Source organism: Heloderma suspectum, chromosome 8 (genome assembly GCF_057233095.1).
Source record: "Heloderma suspectum isolate Gila_16-S chromosome 8, 16-S_ref, whole genome shotgun sequence".
NCBI classification, from domain to species: Eukaryota; Metazoa; Chordata; class Lepidosauria; order Squamata; family Helodermatidae; genus Heloderma; species Heloderma suspectum.
In genome coordinates this window covers 46,011,947-46,037,976 of record NC_139465.1, presented here as the reverse complement: position 1 = coordinate 46,037,976, position 26,030 = coordinate 46,011,947, and the positions used below count along the sequence as shown (strand labels likewise).

The 26,030-nt window shown below is 47.6% G+C and overlaps 2 protein-coding genes across 30 annotated transcripts in view; one reads left to right on the top strand and one right to left on the bottom strand.

The window, feature by feature from the left end:
- Window positions 1-1,530, top strand: part of KIFC3 (kinesin family member C3) — a 49,053-nt gene extending 47,523 nt beyond the window's left edge. For 19 of the 23 annotated variants that reach the window (XM_084812253.1, XM_084812255.1, XM_084812254.1 and 16 more), the window contains one exon: window positions 882-1,530. In XM_084812253.1, coding sequence (XP_084668379.1) covers window positions 882-907 — 26 coding nt within the window. In that variant the 3' untranslated portion in view covers window positions 908-1,530. The remainder of the gene's footprint in view (window positions 1-881) is intronic. The other 4 variants (XM_084812260.1, XM_084812259.1, XM_084812261.1 and 1 more) reach the window with 2 other exon arrangements.
- Window positions 1,531-5,399: 3,869 nt separating this feature from the next.
- KATNB1 (katanin regulatory subunit B1) overlaps window positions 5,400-26,030 on the bottom strand; it is a 41,738-nt gene continuing 21,107 nt past the window's right edge. For all 7 annotated transcript variants that reach the window (XM_084812273.1, XM_084812271.1, XM_084812269.1 and 4 more), the window contains exons 11-20: window positions 25,530-25,717; window positions 25,292-25,422; window positions 24,675-24,725; window positions 24,122-24,198; window positions 22,498-22,617; window positions 19,988-20,137; window positions 13,672-13,748; window positions 10,955-11,029; window positions 8,782-8,898; window positions 5,400-6,315 (exon numbers count right to left, since the gene is read on the bottom strand). In XM_084812273.1, the coding sequence (XP_084668399.1) occupies window positions 6,183-6,315; window positions 8,782-8,898; window positions 10,955-11,029; window positions 13,672-13,748; window positions 19,988-20,137; window positions 22,498-22,617; window positions 24,122-24,198; window positions 24,675-24,725; window positions 25,292-25,422; window positions 25,530-25,717 (1,119 nt within the window). In that variant the 3' untranslated portion in view covers window positions 5,400-6,182. The remainder of the gene's footprint in view (window positions 6,316-8,781; window positions 8,899-10,954; window positions 11,030-13,671; window positions 13,749-19,987; window positions 20,138-22,497; window positions 22,618-24,121; window positions 24,199-24,674; window positions 24,726-25,291; window positions 25,423-25,529; window positions 25,718-26,030) is intronic.

The following is a 26,030-nucleotide window of genomic DNA, read 5'->3' as shown; positions in this document are numbered from 1 at the left end:
CCTCGCTTTCCATTTTACTTTTTAAAGCGTGTTTTGATGGCTTCTGGCTATGGAGATGCATTTCAGACAATGTTCCCATAAGCTAGGGAAGATGCTTCTGGACACTGTATTATGACTTGCTTCTCAGTCTTCTTGATCTAACCCTATATGTCCGTGGCCCGCATAACTACCTGCTAGCTCACCACTTTTTGCACAATAACGCAAGCAAGCAAAATCCACAACTGAGACAGAATAAAGTATGCAGAATGAAAACACTCTTGTAGAAAACAAATGCCTTTGCATGTAAAGATTGGCAAAATATGTTGGAGCACAAAAGTATGGCAGAATGTAGGCGTCCTTGGTAGATAATTTTTCTACTTCAGATCCCAACCCAGAGATGCTCATGGGCACAGTAAGGTCTTCACACAAACGTCTGGTTGCTGGATGGGTTTTTTCCCCTGGCTGCATCTCACTGCGGTACTTTCAGATCCAGATGCAGAAAGTGCCCCACATTCTGAATCTTTGTCTGTGCAGGAATCAGTCATGCGACATCTAGGCAATAATAGCTGAAGGGCCGCATTTGCTTTAGTTTCAATAAATTATGGAACATACTTCATATTTTTTTCAGTGTTGGTTTGTTCTAAATGTCTGAACAAAGTTTGAGCTGTCAACATTTTAAATGGCATATTTGCATAGTTTAGATTTGATTTGCATTAGCATGACATTCTGCACAGGGAAGTTTTCGGAGTAGAACATGCCAGCTGCTGGCAGTCTTGGTTGCTGCGTTATGCATGCTGCAAGGTGACAGTTGCTATTGGCTGTGGTGGCAGTGGAAAGCAGAGCTCTACCTTGAAACATCTCCTCAGTAAAAGCACTCTCTTCTCCCTCACCCTTTTTTTTAGGGAAGCTGAGACCAATTCCTGTGTGACAGTTATGTGACCTGTGGAACAGGGTTGTCAAAGAGGATTTCAGGAAACTAGGAATGCTTTTAACCAGGGGGCCACCTCTTCATGGGCTCATGGGCACAGACCTGGGAGATGCTTAGGAGTTTCTTGGAAGAGGAGCCACAGCAGCAGCAACAAAAAAGGGGGATGGCATCCATCGTCCTTGGATAGCAAAGGTTCTCCATCAGACACACCTATCCTGAAAGATGATAACATGTCTGTCCTCTGCTGTACCTCATCTGTTGCTGGCAATGGATATGGCTGGGCTTGGATACATTTGGACTTCAGGAAGTGGTTCATCTGCCTATTGGATACAGGGCAAATTTTACTATATTTTTAAGGGAGAATGGAGATTCTCGACACAGTTCTTTGCACCCTTTGCTTCCTTTTTAAGTTAATAAAAACTCTGCACCAAGATGGCGGCTTCCAAACATGTTGTGTTCCCGCTTTCAAAAAAATTATTTATTTATTTACAATTTTTATATACCGCTCCAGATGAAAGATTTTGGAGTGGTGAACAAGATTAAAAGAATAAAACCCCATAATTAAACAGTTAAAACATTTAAAAAAACAGATTCTGAGCTTAATAAACTGTGGCTGGTCACTCAGGGAAGGCCTCTTGAAATAACAACATCTTCAGGAGGCACTGAAAGCAACACAACGTTGGCACCTGCCTGACCTCCAAAGGTAGGGAATTTCACAGGAAGGGGGGCCACCACGCTGAAGGCTCTCTTCCTGGTGGACTCCAGCTGGGCCATAGGCCCATGTGGAACCACCAGGAGCAAGCCCTCCCATGACCTCAGTGACTGGGCAGGTTGGTAAAGAAGAAGGCGCTCTCTCAGGTATTCTGGTCCCAAGTTGGTCAGGGCTTTGTACACTAGCGCTAATACCTTAAACCTGGCCTGGTGTCCTGCTCTAGAGCAAGTCTTGGCTGTTTGCAAGCTAGTACAGGGAGCGAGGCAATAGAATAGTCAAGTTGGCAAGCAAATGGCCAAGCACACAGGTTTCAGTCCAAGGTGTTTTAAGCTAAGACGGGAGTGGTCAACAATCCAGGCAGAAGTCAGAACACCAGCAGGCAGTCAGGCAACAAGGAGCAGGCAGCATAGGGAGTAGCTAAGACAACAAGCAAGAGGTCAAACACAGTAAAGCAGTCAGGTACATGACGCAGGGTTGTTGAGCAGTCCGAAAGGTCAGGAACCAGAGCATCAGGCACAGGGCAGGATATAGGAAGCCGGGCAGAGGCCGGAAGGACCAAGTTGTTCCAACGCTGGCTGGGTTTCCAGTGCAGGCTTTTAAGCTCCAAGCCAGCCAGACCCCACCCAAAGCTCAGCTGTAGCAATCAGAGCTCCCGTTCCAGGGCCTACACCTGAGGAGTCCCTTTCTCCTGAGACCTCTTCTCAGGTGAGCTCTCCTTCACACAGAAGCCCTACTAGCCTGCCTTTGGAGGCGACGACGCTCCCAGGGATCAGGGGGTGGCTCAGCCTCTGCCTCAGAGGCAGAGTCCCTCTCTCCTGACCTGGATGGCCCGGCAGCCACTTCCCCAAGGGTTCAGGCTCCTGTGGGGCTGGTGGCGGTCCCTGGTCTGGGGTATCCTGGGCTTCTGGGACTCCAGCTTCTCCTCTGCGGAAGACTCCTCCAGTTGGGGCATGACACCTGGAAGCAAATAGGCAGCAGGTGCCATTCCTTCAGCAAAGGAGCTACATGCTGAAAGGGGGCATCTCCTGACAACATCCGAGCTGCTGCATTCTGCACTAGCTCCAGTTTCTGGACCAGCCTCAAGAGCAGCCCCACATAGGGTGCATTGCAGTAATCCAGTCTTGAGATTACTAATGCCTGTACCACTGTGGCCAAGCTATCCCTGTCCAGGAGAGGCCATAGCTGGCGAACCAGCCAAAGCTGGTAAAAAGCACTCTGAGCCGCAGCGGCCACTTGGGCCTCCAGTGACAGTGATGGATCTAGGAGTACCCCCAGACTATGAACCTGAACTTTCAGAGGGAGCGCAACCCCATCCAGAACAGGCAATGCACCTATCTCCTGGACTCGGGAACCATTCACTCACTTGCAAGGATCCAGCTTCAGTTTATTGGCCCTCATCCAGCCCATTACTGAGTTTAGATGCTGATCCAGAACTTGCACAGCCTCTCCTGATTCAGATGTCACAGGGAAATAGAGCTGTGTGTCATCAGCATACTGATGACATTTAGCTCCAAAGCCCCTAATGACCGCTCCCAGTGACTTCATATAGATGTTAAACAACACTGGGGACAAGCTGGTACCCTGTGGCACCCCATAGTTCAATTGCCAAGGGGCCGAAGAATAGTCATCCAACGTTATTCTCTGAAATCGGCCCTGTAGGTAGGACAGGAACTACTGTAACAGTGCCTCCAATACCCACCCCATGGAGTCGATCCAGGAGGATACCATGTTCAATGGTATCAAAAGCTGATGAGAGATCGAGCAGAATTAACTGGGTTGCACTCCCCCGTCCCTCTCTTGATAGAGGTAATCCATCAGGGTGGCCAAGGCTGATTCAGTCCTATAACCAGATCGAAACCCAGACTGGAATGGGTCTAGATAATCAGTATCCTCCAAGAGTGCCTGCAGTTGATCCGCCATGACCCTCTCAAGTACCTTCCCTAGGAAAGGTGTATTTGCAACTGGGCATAGTTGTCTAATACCATTGGGTCCGAAGTGGGCTTCTTCAGGAGTGGCCTCACTACTGCCTCCTTAAGGACAGCAGGGACCACCCCTTCCCACAGGGAAGCATTTATTGCTTCCTGAACCCACCCAGTCATACCTCCTTGGCTAGCTTTTATTAGCCAGGAGGGCCAGGGATTGAGAGGGCACTTGGTTGGCTGCATTGCTGCAAGCACCTTGCCTACATCATCAGGCTGCAGGAACTGGAACTGATCCCACAAAATTGGGCAGATGGTGGCATCAGACACCTGAACTGGAACTGTGATAACAGCATCAAGTTCGCTGCAGAGACAAGTGATTTTGGCCTCAAAGTACGATGCAAAAAGGTCACGGCCAAGCCTCAACCAGGCCAGGGCCCCATTTGCTGGGGAGGGTGTTAACAACCCCCGGATCACCTAGAAAAGTTCTGCTGGATAGCTACTCGAGGATGCAATGGAGGCAGCAAAATAAGCCTTCTTTGCTGCCCGCAACACCACGCAATAGGCACAATTATGTGCTCTAGAGCATGCTTGGTCATCTTCGCTTTTGAGTCTTATGCCATTTGTGCTCTAGCTAACGTCCAGACTGTTTCATTGCCTGCAGCTCCCCAGTATACCAAGGAGCAGAGCGGGCTCTACAGTGCTGCAGAGGGCACTCAGGTGGAATCAAGTCAATGGCTCTCTGCATCTCACTGTTCCACAGTGAGGATAGGGCCTTGGCTGGATCACCAGCTTTCTCTGCTGGAAAATCCCCAAGAGCATTCAGAAATCTATTGGATCCCATCAGTCTCCTGGGGTGGACCAGCCAAATGGGTCCCCCACCCCTGCAGGAGGGAAGTAACACCGTGAGTTCAAACCTCACCAGGAAATGGTCTGACCATGACAATGGGGTTACTTGGATCCCCCCCAATCTTCAGACCACCCAACTTGGAGCAAAAACCAAATCAAGGGTATTCCCTGCTTCATCTGTCGGGCCGATGACAAACTGAGACAGCCCCATGGTTGTCACGGAGACCATGAAGTCCCGAGCTGGATTCTGATTTTCAACTTGTTGCTGGGATAACAATGAATTCTAGTCCTGAGACTGCTTCTTGAACCAAGCAGTGTGCCAGTAGCTTTTGTAGAACCTATTTGATTTACTGGGGATTATACACACTGGAAATTCTGCCATGAACCTCTGGAAAACTGTAACTTGATCTACTGCAATAAAAGGTTTAGTTGTAAACACTGATTGGTGCTGGCTTGCCAGAAGGTGCCAGGAAACCGAGCCCAACACATACATAGGAGAAAGAGGATCTAGGTTTTGTGGTGGTTTACTCTGAGTCAGCCATCCCCAACTTGATGCCCTCCAGATGTGTGGGTCTACAACTTTCAGCATCCTGCAGTCCCACACATCTGGAGGACACCAGGTTGAAGGCTGCTCTAAACACCCCAATAGGAAAAGAGCTCCTGCACTTCCATCACCAAACTGATGCCTTGTTTTTCTTGGGAACAGTGCTAGGAAGTCAGGCTGCCTCCTCTCTGGGAAGCCTTCGTGTAGGGCTGGGGAATGTCTGAAAGTATGCCACGGACACATTACTCCTTTACACACCCAAGGCACTGAAAATGGATTCTGCGGCTCAGCTATCTGAGCTGTGAAGCAATTTTCTTGAAACGTACTGAAGAAAGCAGAGCCATTTCAGGGCAGCCCCTGATCTGAAGCCCAGCAATCCGAACGCACTTCAGGCACTGGCGTTCTTTTTACAGACACGTGAAAATGTTTTAAGCTGTTATGAAAAGATTTGCTACAGGTTTCATTGTTGGATTTATATTTCTGTAAACATTTGTGTTAAACACTTCCATTTTTGTCAAGAGGAGAGCAGAATATGTAAGTAAATCATTTAAAACTTTCCCTCTTATGTGGGCTTCAATGAGATCAACCGGTAACCTCAAAAAAATTCTGGGTTGCAGAAGGGGGAGACACAAACTTTCACACATCTTTCCAAAGTCAAATGTTTTAATAAAATTCATTATAAGTTACAGTTTTATGAACAGAAGGCTCCAACATATTAACAAGTGATGCAGGGGAAAGAACATCCTGTTCCCCAGGACTGAGATGACTTCCACCATGAGAAAAAAGCAAGAAGGGGCAGACCTATCTGTGTCAGAAAAGGTTGGCTTAATGCCTCCAGCCCATGAGGCCAATGCAAAGGACAGAGTGTAGCTACAACACAGGTACCAGTAAGGAAGTCCAGCCCCATTCATTCCAGCCCTGAGTCACACAAGTGTAAGACTGGAAAGTAGGGCAGGGCTCATAACCTGTGCTGGTTGCCAGGGACAGGAGATGCTGCCCATACTTGGATTCCACTACTGCATTCCCAGCCCTCCACCTGAAGGCGGCTGTGCATTTAAGAAAAGAGGTGGGCTGTGCTGGAGCGGGACAGTCTGGTTTGCAGTCTAGCCTGCAAGGCACTGGAGTTGGAATGTGAGGCAGCCCCTGCCTTTTGAAGGAGTGTGGAGAGATGGACAAATAAAAAATACCCAAAGCTGGACTGGACGGGAGGGTCCAGGGCACGGTGCACGAGAGGTGTGGACACAGCAGCTGTCACTCCAGGACAGCCATCAGGAGATGCAGCTCACGGAAGGCGCTGCCGTGGCGGCCACTGAGTCCAGATTTGTTCTTGATGACGCTGCTGATGTTCTTCAGCTGCTTGTAGCACAGGCGGCACTTGTGCAGCCTGCAGGGGGAAGAGACGGAGAGGAGGCAGGGGGAATAGGCGGGGCGCGGGCCTGCGCGCCCTTTGTGCATCACACTTGCTGGCGGCATTTGGGAGGGAGAGACACCTCAAGGCTGGCCTGACTCGGAGTTACCTCCACCAATCTCACTTATTGTAGCGAACGTATCCTGCTTTTTAAGCAGCAGTAGCTAAATAAAACAAAAGTTTAAATCAAAGCAGCAGAGCAGGTAAATTATAAAAAATGGTTTATGGAGAAAACAGAAGGCAACTGATCTGTTTGGCCCAAAGGCCTTCCTGAAGAGAGGACACTCCCCAATACCAGCACCGCAAACAAAGAAGTCTTGCTCCCGATGGATACGTGCTGAATGTCAGCTGGCACGGGCACACGCAGAGCAAGGCCTCTGAGGAACGGAGCACACGCGGGCACATACAGTCATGTGAGAAAGAAAGTACACCCTCTTTTGAGTGCTATGGTTTTACGTATCAGGACATAATAAAAACCATCTGGTCCTTAGCAGGTCTTAAAATTAGGTAAATACAACCCCCGATGAACAACAACACCTGACATATTACACTGTGTCATTGTTTGTTTTACAGAAATAAAGCCAAAATGGAGAAGCCATGTGTGAAAAACTAAGTACACCCTTACTGCTTCCATATGCATGAAGAGGCCAAGTAGCAGCCAGGTGCTGCTAATCAAATGCCCTTGATTAATTGATCATCAGCAAGTGTGGCCACCTCTATAAAAGCTGAAGTCTCAGGAGTTTGCTGGTCTCGAGCATTCAGGTGTGTGTTAACACAAAGAGTAAAGACATCAGCAGTGATCTTAGAGAAGCCACTGCTGCTGCCCATCAATCTGGGAAGGGTTATAAGGCCATTTCCAAACAATTTAAAGTCCATCATTCTACAGTGGGGAAGATTATTCACAAGTGGTAAACATTCAAGACATTCAAACATCCAATCTTCCCAGGAGTGGAGGTCCCAGCAAATTCACCCCAAGGGCGGACCGTGCGATGCTCAGAGAAATTGCAAAACATCCAAGAGTTACATCTCAGACTCTACAGGCCTCAGTTAGCATGTTAAACGTTAAAGTTCATGACAGTACAATTAGAAAAAGACTGAACAAGTATGATTTGTTTGGAAGGGTTGCCAGGAGAAAGCCTCCTCTCTAAAAAGAACGTGGCAGCACGGCTTAGGTTTGCAAAGTTGCGTCTGAACAAATCACAAGACTTCTGGAACAATGTCCTTTCAACAGATGAGACCAAAGCGGAGATGTTTGGCCATAATGCGCAGCGCCACGTTTGGCGAAAACCAAACACAGCATATCAGCACAAACATCTCATACCAACTGTCAAGCACGGTGGTGGAGGGGTGATGATTTGGGCTTGTTTTGCAGCCACAGGACCTGGGCACCTTGCAGTCATTGAGTCGACCATGACCTCCTCTGTACACCAAAGTATTCTAGAGTCAAATGTGAGGCCATCTGTCTGTGGCCGAAACTGGGTCATGCAACAGGACAATGATCCCAAGCACACCAGCAAATCTACAACAGAATGGCTGAAAAAGAATCAAGGTGTTGCAATGGCCCAGTCAAAGTCCAGACCTCAACCCGATTGAAATGCTGTGGCGGGACCTTAAGAGAGCTGTGCATAAACAAATGCCCGCAAACCTCGATGAACTGAAGCAATGTTGTAAAGAAGAGTGGGCCAAAATTCCTCCACAACGACGTGAGAGACTGATAAAATCATACAGAAAACGATTACTTCAAGTTATTGCTGCTAAAGGTGGTTCTACAAGCTATTGAATCATAAGGTGTACCTAGTTTTTCACACATGGCTTCTCCATTTTGGCTTTATTTCTGTAAAATAAATAATGACACGGTGTAATATGTCATGCGTTGTTGTTCATCTGAGGTTGTATTTACCTAATTTTAAGATGATTTTTATTATGTCCTGATACGTAAAACCATAGAACTCAAAGAGGGTTTACTTTCTTCTTCACATGACTGAACAGAGGAAGGCAGTCCTTAAGGTTCCAAGCAGCTTATGGCTTTCAAAAGGTAACAACCACCAAATGGTGTGGAGACAGTAGGCATATTAAGAGGGCGAAAGTGTGAGTGAGTGAGTATCTTATGAAGTTCTCCCAGTCTGCCTTGCTGATAGAAGCCCAAAGGTTTTTTCCATTCAGCCCCATCCGCACTGGTAGATAAACTGGAACAGTTATATGGGAGTCCAGATATTTCTAGCTCTTAAGTAAAAAGCTGGATTTTTCAAGCTTCTGTGGGGCAAACATAACTGGGCAAGAGCCACCCTGAACTAGCTGTGGGATGCCTGAGTGCAAGGAGACCGGGGGGGGGGGGGGGGCTTTTGACTACAGTAGTTCAACTGCAGAGGCCCAACAGCTTCCCCACAGACCTGCAGGGAAGGGAAGCAGCTGCAATATCACGCAGCGACTGAGATACGCTACCTTTCTTCCCTGCTGATGTCTACCCCCACGGATGGCGGTGCAGCAAGGATGTCTGTGATCAGAGGGAGAAATCTCTGCAGGATCAGCTTCAGTGAAGTGCAGCCTGTCTGGACATAACTGACAGAAAGACAGAGATTCAGGAAGAACAGACATTTTCAAAACCAAACTCTGCCTGATAGAATGCAACAGGAGAAGCAGGCTGAGGAGGCAGGGCAGGGCTCAAGTAAATTCAGCTGCTGACGTCCCAGTCCCTTGGTTTAAGCCCCGGGGAGGACGGCCCCCCTTCAGGAGACCGTACAACTGCAGAGCGGACGCCACTTTTCTGAGCATCGCAGAGGGCTTAAGAGTTGCCATGCTAATCCATCTAGCTCAGCATCTAGTGAACCAGCAGCGGCCCGCATGATGTGATGAGGAAATGGAAAAGCAAAGCTAGAGAGCGACACGCACCCTTCTCTTTTTAGACTCCAGCATTTGGTAACACAGGGATGGGCAACTTGTGGCCCTCCAGATGTTTTGGCCTAGAACTCTCATCGGCCCTAGCCAGTGGTGAGGATGATGGGAATTGTAGTCCAAAATATCTGCAGGGCCACAAGTTGCCCATCCCTGTGGTACTGTGACTGACAAGTGTCTGAACATGGTGGTGGCATACCTTACCACTATAATTAGGGCCTATGGCATCTGTACAATAATCTGACCCCAGCAAAAAAGCCCTCCATACAACGCCATCACAACTGTCTCTTTGTTTCAGCCCTGTGGTCCAGAAAACAGGAATTCTGCAGGTGAAAAGCCGCTTTTTCCTGGTAGAATGCTACACGGTGGGAAAGTTTCACTGAAATGTCTGTGGCAGGCTGCTGCCAACCGGGTTGACATCTACATGCGCTGTTTCTCATGCAGGTCCCCCTTCGGAATGCAGCCTCACCACTGCAGCGATGTCTGAAGCGCACCTCAGGAGACTCTCAGACAGCCCCTCTACCGTGAATCCAGGGCACGCGCTGCTGCGTAGTCTTCAGTCTGTTGGTTTAATCCTAGCTGGGCCACTGAACAGGGGAAGGAGGATGGCAACTGTTGTCCTGCTACGACTGCTATGCCATTAAAAGCCGCATCACACACAGAAATGTGAGCCTTTGGGAAAAGAGAGAATGCTACAGAGCAGGGGTGCAGAACCGCAGGCCTTTTCCAGAAAGCTTTTAACAACATCTGCTAGGGAAAATAATTGTGACAAGAGGACAGGTCCTCTTATGGGCTGGTCACTAGTTACAGAAGAGGAATAAAGAGTGGGCTCCCCAAGGAGCTGCGCTGGGACTAGCACTACTTAACTTTTCCATAAACAGTCAGGGAGAAGTGAATCGGCCATGTTTGCGGATGCCACCAAATTGTTCAGAAATCCTAAGCAGACTGCAACGACATCTCTTCAGCTCAGTGAAGGGGCAACGGAATGGCAGATAAGATTGATCACGCAAAATGAGGGACACCCATATGCTGATGTAGCTGGCTATGACTACTCAGGCTTTGAAGTGGTTGCGTTCCTGGGGTCAGAGAGAACACTCACCAAATACCCCAACTCAGGAGGAAAATTAAATGTTAGAAATTACTATTAAGGAAGGAAAATGCTTTCCTCAACTGTGAACTTTCCCAAGACAGCAGAGCAGCCTGTACAGGGATTGGCCCATCTCATTGCTTATTTCTGTTTATGGGATCCCCCCATTTTCGGCACATTTCCCTGAATGTAAAGCTTCAAACATGTTCACCAAAGGGGAGTGGGCTGAAATGACACCATAGCAACTGCTAAGTGGGGAGACACCCCCCTTCTGCTCAACGCTGCAGAACGAGCACACGTTTGGGATAAGCCCCACAATGCTGTGGGGTCTGCCCAGCACTCACGAGTGCTGTCCCCTGTGCTGATCTCTCAAGGCCCGCCCAATTTGGACAAGTCAGACTGTTCCTCTCCTTCTGACAAGAAGGGACATTCACCGGAAATGAGCATGGCTTGGACCCATGGAGCATGCAATGACTGCCATTCTATCAGGACGAGGACAAAATGAAGGTAACGGAACAACTGCCTGCACGCAGAGAGGCCTTCTCTCAAAAGCTGCCTGCTGCAGCTGGGCAATGCAGTGCTATGCAGATTAAGTGCCCTTCATTCTCAAGGACATGGGCTTTCCAGGGGACTCACCTTTCATATTTGCTTTGCAGAAGTTTCTCTATCTGAGGCAAGATGACAGTGCACAGATCCAGCTTCCAAAGGGACCTGGAAAAGAACAGAGCTCCAGGGAGTTGCCACAATGCCCCATCTCGCTGAGCACTCAGCAGGGTTCCCAGGGATGCAGCATCAGCACTTTTTTATCAGCAGGGATGCTGATGCCATCTGCCCCCCCTCGCTCCTCAGACTTCCCCAGTCCCTCTGAGCGTCTTCTTCACGGTCTCTATGCATCACACATATGGGCTGTGCGCCTGCGCGGAGCCTCGATTCAGGAAGCTTCTATAGCTGAGGAATTTTGGCAGCCCCCCCCCCCCCCCGGGGCACATGCCCCTAGTGTGTTCCCGCTTATTCCCTCGGTTCTCCTTCAACTGCCACTGCGTTCACCTCGTGGGGAGCTTCTCTTGTTGTTCACTGTTTCAAAAGCGATTTTGACAAAAAGGGGAGGTGTTTTCCTTTCTTACTAGAAAGTATTTCTCTCTGTTCCTTTGTAATTTTATTTCCTTTAACTTTCCACAACTTTCGCAATCTCCCTCACGGATGCATGGGCCCCCTTTCGAAAGTGCACCCAGTGTGGGGTGAAGCTGCCGCCCTCAGACGGGCACTCTCTGTGCCTGTTCCGCCTTGGGAAGGGCACGTCGTCGAGGCATGTCCTCATCGTAAAGCCTCCTCGAAGCAAACGAGAAGAAATAGGTGAGATCGGCTGAAAGCCACACTTTGGAAACGGATGCCAGAATCAGCTGAGGAGCTGAAAGATATGGCACACCCATTGACTGCACCCTCACACAACCTGCCTGCTGCGCAGGAGCCTGGTCCAGTGTTGAGGTCATCATCCCCTCAGCGTCATACTCCCAAGTACACAAGATTCTCCCCACTCTGGGCTGATCTTTGACGCCTACAGTGGCGAAAAGACTGACAAAAAAGGTGAAAGTCTCTAAGAAGGCCGGTCTCTCAGAGTTTAGCTCTCTGCTGTTTCTGCGTTTCGCCCTCCTGTTGAGGGATTTTCCGTGTTCTCACCCCTGACAGTGAAAAGATTCCTGAAAGGGATCAGGAACCTAGCACCACCTCTCTGCTCTACGGGACCAAGCTGGAGCCTTTCTGTGGGGGTTAAGGCACTTCATTCTATGCCTCTTGAACAGCTGGCAGCTGCAAACCTACGCCTCCTTTCTTGGAAGGTGCCATTTCTGGCGGCCATTACATCTGCATGCCGTGCCAGTGAGCTCTGTGTGCTCAGTGGACCAGCCCCATCTCACCTTCCAACGAGATAAAGGGGTGCTCAGACCTGCCCCTGCCTTTTTAGCGGAAGTTGTGTCTGGGTTGCATTTCAGCCAGGACATTGTTTCGCCCGCTTTCTTTGCCTCCCTGTCCACACCTCTAGAGCCAACCTTACGCACGCTTGACGTTCGCCATGCCCTGGCCTTGTGTACGTTGAGGACTGAACAGTGTCGACGGTCACCCTGCCTCTTCACCTGTGAGGGCCGGCCTCTCCCGACTCAGCGCTTCACGTCTTGGGCTGTCACAACTGTCGAGCTGGCTGGGCTCGAAATCTCTGCCCCAATCTGAGCACACTCTGCTCGTGTGGTGGCGACATCAGTTGCATTGGACAGGGGGTCACTGTCCCTGAACTGCACTGCGTCGTAACCTGGCTGACACCTTCCAGCTGTGTAAAGCATTGCAGACTGGATGTCAGGACGAGAGCTGACTGTGCCTTTGGCTGTGCCGTCCTCTCCTCTGTATTGCAGCTGGACACCGACCCTCCTCCACTGTAAGCTAGCTCGCTACCTGCCCATATGTGTGACGCATAGAGACCACGAAGGAGAAAGACGGGTTGCTCCCTGTACCGGTAGTTCTTTGAGCGGTCATATGTACATTCACACAACCCACCTGCTGTTCCCTCTTCAGCGAAGGTGTCCTTTGTGTGATTTCTCTCGGTTACGAGGCTGCAATGTTGGTCTCAAGGAACTGAGGAAAGAAGCAGGAACCTGCCGGAGCATGCACACTGGGATGGCGGGGGAGGGCTTCCCACCAAAAATTTCTCTGCTATAGAAGCTTCCCAAATCAAGTGTGAATCTGCGTGAATTCACACATCGTATGTGCACAGGCACAGATGACCACTCGAAGAACTACAGTCAGAGGCCGCAACCTATCTTCACAGCTGCAATCCCCTCAGTAGCTGGGGAGATCTTCGCTGGAGCAGGAGCTACTGGTGAGCAGCCGCCAGCAGTGGGCTGGGCCAACCTGGCCCAGAATAAGGCAGCGTCCTGCTCCCCTTGAGGCAAAAAGAAGCCTAATATTTGACCAGGGGTGGTTTTCCTACAAGGAGTCCAAGCCATGCCAGGGCTCCAAGCTCAGCACAATGTTAGCAAGCACCATGTGTACGTGTCTGCCTAGCGTCACTGCCAAGTTCCGCAGAACCTTCCAGCTCTTGCCAGCCCCGAACAGGATGTGGGCTTCCAGAACAGAAGCCCTGGGACCTGGGGCTTGGTATCTGCCAATGGAGCAATCACACTCTGCAGTGCAGGATGAGAACGCGTCGCCCCTGTCAGCCGCCAGCAGAAGGCCAAGTCCTGCAGCGGCACTCGTAGGCAGCCAGCAGGAAGTGACTGGATCCCAACACTTCCAGCACCAAAGGCGTCACATCAGATCCGCAAACCAACCCTTCCCTTGCAGCAGAAGAGCACACTGAAACTCACGCCTTCTGGTTGACGATGTTCAGGAGGTCCACCACGACAGAAAGGTCATTGATGGCCACAGCAGAGTCCACGGATGTCTGAGCAAAGGAGACAGCATCAGAGCAGGATTAAGGTGAGGCTCATGAGTGCCTCTCACAGGAAGCAAGCAAGAGGCAGTCACACAGAATGTCCCAATGCCTTCGACAACATCTATGGACTTTGGAAGAGAGTTTCAGATATGCAGGCTTCAGCCCTGCTCTCAGACAAAACTGGTTCTAGAAACAGAGCAGCCTATATTTTGTCAAACAAAAGGGAACTTAGTCCTGCCTCTGGGACAGGACTTTGAGCCACTCTTCACCCCAACCCAACCTCCAGATGAAGACACATGTTGACCAGAAAGCTGTAACAGCAACAGGCTGCAAACTGGACTAACAGTTGCTAAAATAAAAACTTCCAACAGAAGCAGCTGTCAGAATGCACGAAGGCCCAGATGGCAGTTTGCAAGTATCTGGAAAGAGAACATTTCCAAAAGACTGCAGTGACACATAGGAAGCCACCTTATACCATCAGACTATCCCATCTCTCCTCCTAACTGGAGATGCCAGGGACTGGACTGGGGACATCTTGCATGCAAAGCAGGGGCTCTACCACTGAGTTACAGCCCCTTCCCCAACCATCTACCAAAACGTAGCACAATACTTTATGGGATTTTGAGGGATGCTCTTGTGTAGGCAAATGCAATTTACTCCCTAAATCACAGGGATAGTGATAGTGCGGCTGTGGAAATTTTCCTTCTGAGTGAAGGGCAATGAGACTGCCTCCTGTGGTAGGAATGGTGCCTACATAGAGAACAGGAACATGTCCTAGGGGCTTCCAGGGCAGAAGGTCCTGGGACTCCAGGATCTCCTTGCAGGTCTCAATCCCAAGGATCCCCTTGTCTTGGATTTTTTTTTTTTTTTTAGGAAATAGCTGATTTTGCTTTATTGGACTTGCTGGAAAGACTACTGAAAAAAATTGTTAATCCACCTCTTTTCAAACAATATAGGATGTCTTAATATGAAATGCAAATGCTAAATGTTTAAATTCTTAACTATATAAGTAAGAAAGAAGTCGTAGTTTTATTAAAGGGAAGACACACAAAAACACAAGCAGGTTCACAATGAATTCTGGGTAACTGGCATAAAAAATAATTGTCAAGATGACCTGGATGGTATCCAAAGAAAATGCTGAGTTAAAGCCCTATCACTTGGGCCAAAAGAATAAGTAATGTACGGGTGTAAGATTATTACTCCTGGTCAAAAGTATACTTAAAAGTTTTCACTTATGAATTAACGAGCAAAAAATATTGTGTAAGGTAAACACATCAAAAAGCTGTATATAGAGATGTCAATTTTTCTAGACAAGTTTAATTAGCAAATTTTGAGTAAGAAGTTATCTTCTCAAAGATATGATTCAGAATTGATCGTACCTAGTCTAAAAGGTGTACATATAAGCCTTTTTGTATGTTCTACATTTTTAGGAATGTTTAATAACAATAAGATAATTAAGACCTTAATCCTATGGCCACTAGACAGAGTCTAGATGGCCACAGGATTTTTCATTTTCTGGGATCTGAACTCAGAGCCCATGCTCTGAGGTCGGTTCCCGGAAAACCAACTCCCTGCCCCCTCTCCCGTCGCCTCGTAGGTGGCACGGTTTGCCCCTGGCTCTGCGCTCAGAAGACCAGCGTGGAGTAGCCAAAAAGGGGGCAGGGAGGGGACGGCGGAAACACTGTTGCGACGTTCCCTACGAGCTGTCCAGCCTCCCCCCCCCCCTCCCCGTGGCACCCTGGCTAGACATAGTGACCAATGCAGGGCGGGCAGAGCACAGAGCAGAACCCCCCCCGTGCTCCACCCACCCTGCACTAGATAGTTGGTCACCTCCGAGTTCAGAGGCAGCTGCCTATCCCCACAGGACTGCACCCTAAGACTGTGAACCTGAATTTATGGGGCTGTAGATAATATTAGCTAAGGGATAATTTCTAACAAAAAGATAGAAATATGTGCTGACTTTAGAACGAAGGAACTTATATTAGAAGCTCACCAGGCCTGTGTACCTGCCAGCTGAAGAGCCCATTCGGTATTGAATAGGGAAACTGGAACTTGGAATGAGATCTCTTTTTTAAGCTATTAGGAATAAAGGTCTAAAAACAAGAGATTTTTAGGAATTTCTATTTCCTGTTCAACTTTTAAAATCTAAGAATCTTTAGCAAAGCTCCGTGTATCAACAATAAATGTGTTAAAGTTATTTTTTAACATCAAATTATATACTGATGTGATGTTACTAGTATAATTCTAATAAAATAAAAATGTGTCAAAAGATTTTCCCCCTTACTAATTTTGTTAGTACAAAACCAAAATTGAATCCACATTAAAAAATATTGGTGTCTGCTTTGTTTGAAGTGTATTGATCAACTATGGGTTGTTAACTGGAAGCCAAAGGCTTCCTAAATACTAGGACTATAGTCTGAAAGACCAACAGCTTGGCAAGAAATGGCTTTCCTGCCCATTGTGGCATCAGCTCACCAGACAGACCAAGTCTGCACTGAGACTCCCTCCTTCCCTGTTGGGCAGGGGGTGCTGCTGCTAATCACATCAGAAAATGCAGGACATATTCCCACTGCAGAATTCGCATTATCACTGCCTTGTTGTGGCGAAGGGGCTTGCGTAACTCAGTGAAGCCATAAGCTATGCCGTGCAGGGCCACCCAAGACGGACAGGTCATGGCAGAGAGTTCTGACAAAATGTGGTCCACTGAAGAAGGAAATGGCAACCCACTCCAGTATTCTTGCCAAGAAACCCCATGGAACGTATCACAAGGCTAAAAGATATGACGCCGGAAGATGAGCCCCTCAGGTCGGAAGGTGTCCAATATACTACTGGGGAAGAGCAGAGGGTATTTCCAAGTAGCACCAGAAAGAGTGAAGCAGCTGGGCCAAAGCCGAAAGGACACTCAGCTGTGGATGTGTCTGGCGGTGAAAAGAAGATCCGATGCTGTAAAGAACAATATTGTTTAGGAACCTGGAATGTCAGATCAAGGTAAGCTGGAGGTGGTCAAACATGAGATGGCAAGATTGAACATCGACATCTTGGGAATCAGTGAACTAAAATGGACAGGCATGGGCGAATTTAATTCAGGTGACCATCATATCTACTATTGTGGGCAAGAATCCCTTAGAAGAAATGGAGTAGCACTCATAGTCAACAAAAGGGTGGGAAAAGCAGTACTGGGGTACAATCTTAAAAATGATAGAATGATCTCAGTACGAATCCAAGGCAAACCATTCAACATCACAGTAATTCAAGTCTACGCCCCAACCACTGATGCCAAAGAAGCTGAGGTTGATGGGTTCTATGAAGACCTACAACACCTTCTAGAACTAACACCAAAAGAAGATGCCCTCTTCATCATAGGGGATTGGAATGTTAAAGTAGGAAGTCAAGAAATCACTGGGATAACAGGCAGACATGGCCTTGGTGTACAAAATGAAGCAGGACAAAAGCTAATAGAGTTTTGCCAAGAGAACACGCTGATCATAGCAAACACTCTTTTCCAACAGCACAAGAGACGACTCTACACATGGACATCACCAGATGGTCAATATCGAAATCAGATTGATTATGTCCTTTGCAGCCAAAGATGGAGAAGCGCTATACAGTCAGTAAAAACAAGACCTGGAGCTGACTGTGGCTCAGATCATGAGCTTCTTGTTGCAAAATTTCGGCTTAAATTGAAGAACGTAGGGAAAACCACTAAACCATTCAGGTATGACCTAAATCATATCCCTTATGAATATACAGTGGAGGTGAGGAATAGATTTCAGGGATTAGACTTGATAGACAGAGTGCCTGAGGAACTATGGACGGAGGTCCGTAACATTGTTCAGGAGGCAGCAACGAAATCCATCCCAAAGAAAAAGAAATGCAAGAAAGCCAAGTGGCTGTCTGATGAGGCTTTACAAGTAGCTGAGGAAAGAAGGGAAGCGAAAAGCAAGGGAGAAAGGGGAAGATATATCCAACTGAATGCAGAGTTCCAGAGAATAGCAAGGAGAGACAAGAAGGCCTTCTTAAATGAACAATGCAAAGAAATCGAGGAAAACAACAGAATGGGAAAGACTAGAGATCTCTTCAAGAAAATCGGAGATCTCAAGGGAACGTTTTGTGCAAAGACGGGCATGATAAAGGACAAAGAAGGCAGGGACCTAACAGATGCAGATGAGATTAAGAAGAGGTGGCAAGAATACACAGAAGAACTATACAGGAAAGATCTGAATGTCCCTGATAGCCATGATAGTGCGGTCACTGAACTTGAGCCGGACATCCTTGAGAGTGAAGTCAAGTGGGCCTTAGGAAGCATTACTAACAACAAAGCTAGCGGAGATGACAGTCTTCCAGCTGAGCTATTTAAAATCCTAAAAAAATGATGCTGTTAAAGTGCTGCATTCAATATGCCAACCAATTTGGAACACTCAACAATGGCCGCAAGACTGGAAAAGGTCAGTTTACATTCCAATTCAAAAGAAGGGCAACGCCAAAGGGTGTTCAAACTACCGCACAATTGCGCTCATTTCACATGCCAGCAAGGTGATGCTCAAAATCCTACAAGCTAGGCTTCAGCAGTATGCGAACCGAGAACTACCGGAAGTACAAGCTGGGTTTCGAAGAGGCAGAGGAACTAGAGATCAAATTGCCAACATTCGCTGCATCATGGAGAAAGCAAGAGAATTCCAGAAAAACGTCTATTTCTGCTTCATTGACTACGCTAAAGCCTTTGATTGTGTGGATCACAACAAACTGTGGCAAATTCTTAAAGTGATGGGAGTACCAGACCACCTTACCTGTCTCCTGAGAAACCTGTACGAGGGTCAAGAAGCAACAGTAAGAACCAGACATGGAACAACCGAGTGGTTCAAAATTGGGAAAGGAGTACGACAAGGCTGCTTATTGTCACCCTGCTTATTTAACTTATATGCAGAGTACATCATGAGAAATGCCGGGTTGGATGAATCAGAGGTCGGAATTAAGATTGCTGGGAGAATTATCAACAACCTCCGATATGCAGACGATACCACCCTAATGGCAGAAAGCGAAGAGGATCTCAAGAGCCTCTTGTTGAGGGTGAAAGAGGAGAGTGCAAAAGCTGGTTTGAAACTCAACATTAAAAAAACGAAGATCATGGCATCTGGCCCTATCACTTCCTGGCATATAGAAGGGGAAGAAATGGAAGCAGTGACAGATTTTACTTTCCTGGGCTCCAAGATCACTGCAGATGGTGACTGTAGCCATGAAATTAAAAGATGCTTGCTCCTGGGGAGGAAAGCTATGGCAAACCTAGACAGCATAGTAAGAAGCAGAGACATCACCTTGCCGACAAAGGTCCATCTAATCAAAGCTACGGTTTTCCCAGTAGTAATGTATGGCTGTGAGAGCTGGACTATAAGGAAGGCTGAGCGCCGAAGAATTGATGCTTTCGAACTGTGGTGCTGGAGAAGACTCTTACGAGTCCCCTGGACTGCAAGGAGATCAAATCAGTCCATCCTAAAGGAAATCAACCCTGGGTGCTCATTGGAAGGACAGATACTGAAGCTGAAGCTCAAATATTTTGGCCACCTAATGCGAAGAGAAAACTCCCTGGAAAAGACCCTGATGCTGGAAAAGACTGAAGGCAAAAGGAGAAGGGGACGGCAGAGGATGAGATGGCTAGATAGCATCACCAATGCAATGAATATGAACTTGAGCACGCTCCAGGAGAGAGCGCAGGACAGGAAGTGCTCTTCGTGACCATGGGGTCACGAAGAGTCGGACACGACTGAACGGCTGAACAACAAGAAGGAAGGGACATGAAGGAAAATGGCCAGGAAAATGAGGATAGAACAGGAGCCCTCTTAAAGGCAGAAGTCCTGCTTCCAAAGCCTTTTCCCAAAGCCTTTCCTCTAGCTTCCAGAAGATATCACCCACACACTTCTGTAGCTTCTCGCAATAATGAGGCCTGGACTGCCTTTTGGTATGCTGGAGCAAAAGATGCTCATCAGTTGGCAACCATGAATAACTTGCTCCCTGTTCAATTACTGACAATCTTATTACAAAAACAGGGTTTTATCTTGATGGCAGCAACCCGAGACTTCCGTACAGATGGGATGCTGACGCCTAAGCAGGCCAGACATAACTGGTGGGGAGGTTCAAGCTTTATGTACCAAAGCTCACAGTAGGAGGATGTTCAAGATCAGGGCTCGACAAGCCACCTGTGCCTGGCCAGCCCCTGGCATCAGGCTAGTCAACAAAGCGAATGGGCAGCTTGCCTTAATGTCTCCAGTGCTCCACACAGCTCTCACTGTATCCAAGTTCTTGTGGCGGCTGGTAAGCACCACACACATGGTCTCGTGTCCCTTCCGGATTTGGGACATGGCCTCCTCATCTACAATTTCTGTCAGGCTTTGGTTCTTCACAGCCTGCAAGTGGAGAGACAAAAGGGAAATACACCAAGCTAAGCTGACAGTTTCTAGTCGGAGTGGAGGTGGTCCTTGGTGGCCCCCAAAGAGGGCCAGGCAAGCCTGGGGCTACTTCCCATCCCAGGAGTCAGGGCCAAAGGAGTGTGTATGCTGTGACAGATCCTCCTCCTCCTCCATGGCCACTGGAGCTTCAGGTTAAGGGCTCCAGCCTGGTCCAGAGAAGAAGATGCCCACAAGTAGCTGCCTCCCTTCCGAACCCTAGTATGAGCATCAGGGTGGATAAAAACCTATGATTAAAAACCCCAACTGGATTGGAAAAATTAAATCGGACTTTTAATCCACTTTTTAAAAAATCTTAAATGAAATGCTACATTTCTCTCACTTAAAAATAACAGATACAATTAAATCTCATCATAAACATGCTTAACCTACACTTACCGTCTCATAAAAATGAAGTTAACTACCAATCGAACATGGGCATTCATTTCAGCTTTTCATCTCATAAAAATGGTTCTGTCTGGCCTAACTACCAGCTCATGCTTCTCAAAACACAGACTTTCAGTTTCTCTGAGTAAATTCTTATATGCAAAGACACAAGCTGGACAGGACTGTTGTTGTTCTGTGCTTATGTAGTGGTGGAGTTGGGCTAAGCAAGGCAGAGGAGTTAGTTAAGACTAACATGGCAGTGGTCACAATTGCACAATTGTTCAGAAATTACATGAAAAAGTCTCAATGGAAAACTTGATTTAAATTCCCTTGATTTAAAATCAATCCAATCCATCCTGGTGCACATGTAGTCCCTCTCACGCAAAAACGTTCTGACAGTTGGTGGTGATTTACAAACTCAGGCGGACTTAAACTTCAACTTCAAACACACATGAGTATGAGTAGAACAGTAAGAGTAAGAACTCCCAAAATAAAGTAACATGGCATTAGTAAAGCTATGCAAATTGTATCAGGCACATTTTTGATACAAACAGCATAGAATAAAGTGAAGGAACCAATATGGACACTGATTTGGAAGTATCTCAAAAGAAAGCCATTTTTTCTGGTCATTAGCAAGAGGAAACACACTATTCTTAGACCTTAACTATGGGGAGCTCTCTACTGGTGACTTCCCATGTCACTGAAAGTAAATGGTAACCAAATATTTAGTTTGGGACGAAATGTATTCCACAGCAGCTTGGTATATTTACTTCTTCCTCTGCAGGAGTTCTTAGGTTCTTAAATCATAGAATCATAGAATTCTATCACAGAATCATAGAATCTAAAGCCCAGCAATACACCACATTTAGCTAACCGAACCACTGAACGTGCTTGACTGTACTAGTAAATATTTCTACTCTTATAAATAAATCCTTCAGAGCTCACAAGATCAAGGAGTTCAGTGTGCAGACTAATCTACCGAGAAATATCTCAAGTGCAGGAGTCCTCTCCCAGGTGAAATGATTTTGTAATTTTAATTAAGGTGTAATCCATTTCGTGAGGGTTTTTACCCTAAAAGGGAGGCTACACATGTATTAAAAGTATTCAAACAAAATAAAAATAAAAATTATATTTCAAATAAAAATAGAATAAAAATAATTTTAAAATATGCCTATGGCAAAGGCTGGTTATGTGGCCGTTCTCCACAGGTTCTCTTCTGCAGAAGATACCAATCCTCCTTCATGTTTTATTTTAGCATCTGAGTTCTGCAGACAAGCTGTTTCCTCAAGTGCAAAGTGGCATGGTGCATTTCGTATTCTCAAAGCAAGCAAGATGCAACACGTTCCCAAGGCCCTTTCGGATGTAGCTCCTTACAACACCGGGCGCCAACCGCTCCCCGCTCCCCTGCTCTGGGGCGGATGACCCTTGTTTCTGACCAAGGTTCTCTGATCCAGGGAGCTGCTTGGGCGGATAAAGCAAGGAGGAAGAAATGTCTGTTTCCTTCAGATGTTGAGTGGACTCGGACACTTGCCTCTGCTGAGGCTGAATGGGAACACCTGGGAAAATCACTAACCTCTTTCCGTCAAGCTGATGTGCTGAGCTATCCGGCTCCTGTGATTCTGTACACAAGTCACTACTCTTGGCATCTTCCCCAGAAAGGTTTTTCCTACTTTAATTCTGTCTCCCGCCCCATCTCCTCTTCAGCGATCTCCAGTTCCCACCATTCTTGTATGTCTTTAGACTAGTCCTTCCTCCACTAACTCAGCTTTTCTTTCAAAGATCGTGGGCCTAGTGGTTTGCCATTTAAAATCCAAAACACACTCCACCTCTGAAACAGCCAAAGCGCATGGCAGGCAATTTGCCTGACTTTTCCCCCTGCCCAGGCAACAGCTGATCACTGTTCCCAACCTGTGTTCTACAGACAAGAAACTTACCGGCAAGAAGTCGGAGGCTTTCAACCCGATAGGCTCATTCCTGGCGGCAGGGATCACAGATGGCTCAACCCTCGTCATAGGGGTTGAGGAGGCAATTGGTGGCCTCTGAATGGGGTCAGGCTGTAGTGGGGAGTGGAGATTGGTCAAGGCAGACATATACTGGGCTGGAAGCTGTCAGACCACATTTGCAGCCCCCTGACATGCAGCTAAGCAATGCCTTCCCTGATTCCGCATTACTATGAGGCCCAGTTCCATTATTAGCAAAGGATCAGATGCTACTGCATTCTTACTTCCCTTCCATCACTACCCACAGATATATCAGCAACATCTGAACAGCCAGCTCAATGGCATATTTCATGCTGTTAGAGCAGGGGTGTCAAACCTCTTTCAGCCTGAGGGCCAAACTCAATTTTGGAGAAGCTCTCCGGGCCGCATACCAGTGGTGGGCAGGGCTGAATTAAAGGGGGCAGGGCCAAAATTACCAGCATATTGTAGCTTAAAGCTCCTCCTGCCAGTGGCTAAGCCTTGGGAAAGGCATTTCAACTGTTCAGAATGCGAGAAAAAATACACAAAAGCCAGGAAAACATGAAACAATTGGTGGTTGGGGGGAAGGGGGTGGGGCCTAGGAAAGGCCTGAGATTCTGCACCCCCTGTTCAATAGCTGTCTTGCTTTCCAAAAGGGTCATGTTTCTGCCTGTTATGCAGCTAGCAGTTCCAGCAGAACAAAGGTCGCTACCCTCCTTCCTTGCTCAATGCGTGGAGTCACAATATCTGCACAATTTAGCTTAATGCTCTTAGTGCCAGTAAGCAAGCCTTAGGAGAGGAATTTCAACCTTATAGAAAGGGGAAAAATGCACAAAAGTCAGGAAACCATCCAACAATCAGCAATTGGGGGAAAGGTAGTGGGGCCAGGGGAAGAGTGTGTGTGTGTCAGGATTCCCTTTTGCCCCCACTGATCTTCAAATGCTGAATCAAACACAGACAAGAGGCTTCATTCTACAGCTTTTAATTCCATTACCACAAAGGGTTATACAGATGCAAATTCTCAGTGACTCTCAGTCTGCAAAGAAATGCCTTTGGGGGTTCAAAAGGTAGCTGTGAAAGTTGCCCACCGTTTGAAAGAAAGGCGGGCTCACTAGCCTAACTTAAGAGGGGGGGAGGTCTCTCTCTCGTAAGGCTTCTAAGTGCCACTATTCACACCAGGCCGATCAGGAAGACCTCAGCGCCACCCCAGCCACCTCCCTCTTGGCTCTGTGTCTGCGCCTTGCATCTATTAATTGAGACTCGCCAAACACCACCTCTGCCTGTCTCTCATGGGGGGGCACTGTGTGTGTGACGAGGGACTTGCCTCCAGCTGGACCTTTGAAACCTGAGGAGGCTGCCTATCCATGTCTGGACTAGCCTGGGAACGTAACTCCCCCATGTCTGGCAGTTCCTCTTCAGAATCTGAACTGCTCTCCCCCTCCCTGCGCTCAGAAGCACTCTTGACATCATGGCCATTCGGATCTGGCCCCCAGGCCTGAGGTTCTGCACTCCTGTGTTAGAAGGATCATGACTATAAGCAGCCTTTGGAGAAGTAAATGGGGGTGGGGGGAGAGGACAGCAATGGATGCAAGGCACTTACATTCTCTTGGCTTGGCAACGGGGTCTGAATGTCCACAGCTTGACTTGGCCTTGAGGCTTCTTTGGCAAGCATGGGCTCTGGAGAGAAGGGAGAAGAAAACTGTATGCTCCTAGTACCAGGATTGCTCACACAGAGGCGGATGGGAACTCCTCCCTGGAAATCTTCAGTGAGAAAAAGGAAGTCACAGAAGACCTTGCTGTTACACTGGGCTGGCCATTGGGATGAATGGCTCCTGCCACGTTCACCTGATACAATTCACTGCTCTTTGGTGGCAAGGAATCACAGGGCCCATGTGCTAACAACTGTGTTGTTATTTGTATTGTATGCCGCCTAGAGTGGCCGGGTAGCTGGCAAGATGGGTGGCTAATAAATCTAATACATACATACATAAATCATCTTAGGAAACAACGCTAGAGCCTCTAAGTAAAAAAAGCACAACTCTTAACTTCAGCAGTCTGGATATTACAAACATCCACGTGAAGTCAGGAATAGAATAGATGTAAAGCAATCCTTTACTTCATCCCCAATTCCCTGACAGGTAGGCCCAACTCACCATCTTCTGGAGGTGCAGGAAAAGGCTCGCTCTTGTGGGGTGGAGTTCGAGCTGCAAAAGGTAAAAACCCAGCCATGGACCTGATTTCTTTCACAAATATTACACAAGAGATTAGGCTATTCAGTGGTGGCACCTTTACAAGCCTGATACTTCTGCATGATGGGCATTTGTCTGTTGATGCTCCCCATATTATGAGTCATCCTATGTCACTCCCATAAGCAGGATTTCTACCTCTGGGAAAGAATTGGAAGTGCCCACACATCTTCTGGAGTGTAGGAATGTTGGTTACTCTTTCTCATATTACCTTTCAAGATATAGGAGCAATCCCGTATGCAAAAGATTAAAACTGGGAATACTGCAAACTTAATGCTACTACCCTATCTACTGATGACCGAATATGCCGGGATAAAATATTTTGTCGCAATCAGCAAACATAAGCTAGCCTTTTGAAAGTCTCTGCAGGCAACAGTAAAGTAAATCAACTTGTGGTGAGAGTGAACTTCACAAGTGACAAAGTCTGAAGTGGGAAAAACAGCACGCACTGTTTGCCCCAGCTCAAATCCCACATTAATCCAAGAATTCTTGAAGCTCCACCCAGGTTATTCAGTAGCACTCACTGATGGAATTCTTTGGCTGAAAGATCTCTTTGTAGTCCTCTGGGTGCTGGATCTCTGCAGTGGATTCCTTATCTTCCCTGTCATCCTCGCTGCTTGGGCTGCGCCTCTCACTCTCTGAGTTGTGTTTCATCCTGCCAGTAAACCCCAAGCGTGACACACACAAATATGAGGTGTTCAGCTCAGTCTCAAACGCCTTGGCATTAGGAAGGCAATCCCACGGGGAGTTGGTCTTCCTTACCTTTGGGGCTTGCTGCACGTGGTCAATGGCCTGTCATAGATCCGTCGCAGGGACGAGCCCGCAGGCGTGGGCTGAACTAGAGGCCTGTCATCCCTAATAAGCCCATGGAGGCCAGACCCACATTTTGTGACTCTGCTGAGGTCCACAACAAATGAAGAGACTGTGCTTTGTGTGAAAGAAACGCCGATCTACGAAGGATAGAAAGAGTAGGCACATCTGTGGAATTTCAGCACACCTTCAAGGAGCAGCCTAAAAGAAACTTAACTCCTGTGCAAGTCAGTTTTAAGGTCACATTTGTGGCCAACTGTCAAAACACTTTTGGAGTCAACAAGAATCCGCCCTGCAGGGTAGTGGGCCATGATAACCAGGAGAGGGGATGGAAACAAACTCTTTTGTGGAAAGCTACAATAAAAGATAATAGGACTCAGGGTACATTTGCAAGCATCAAGGCTCAGGTGTGCACAAGCAAAATCCCTGCCACAGGAGGACACCTTGCGGGCC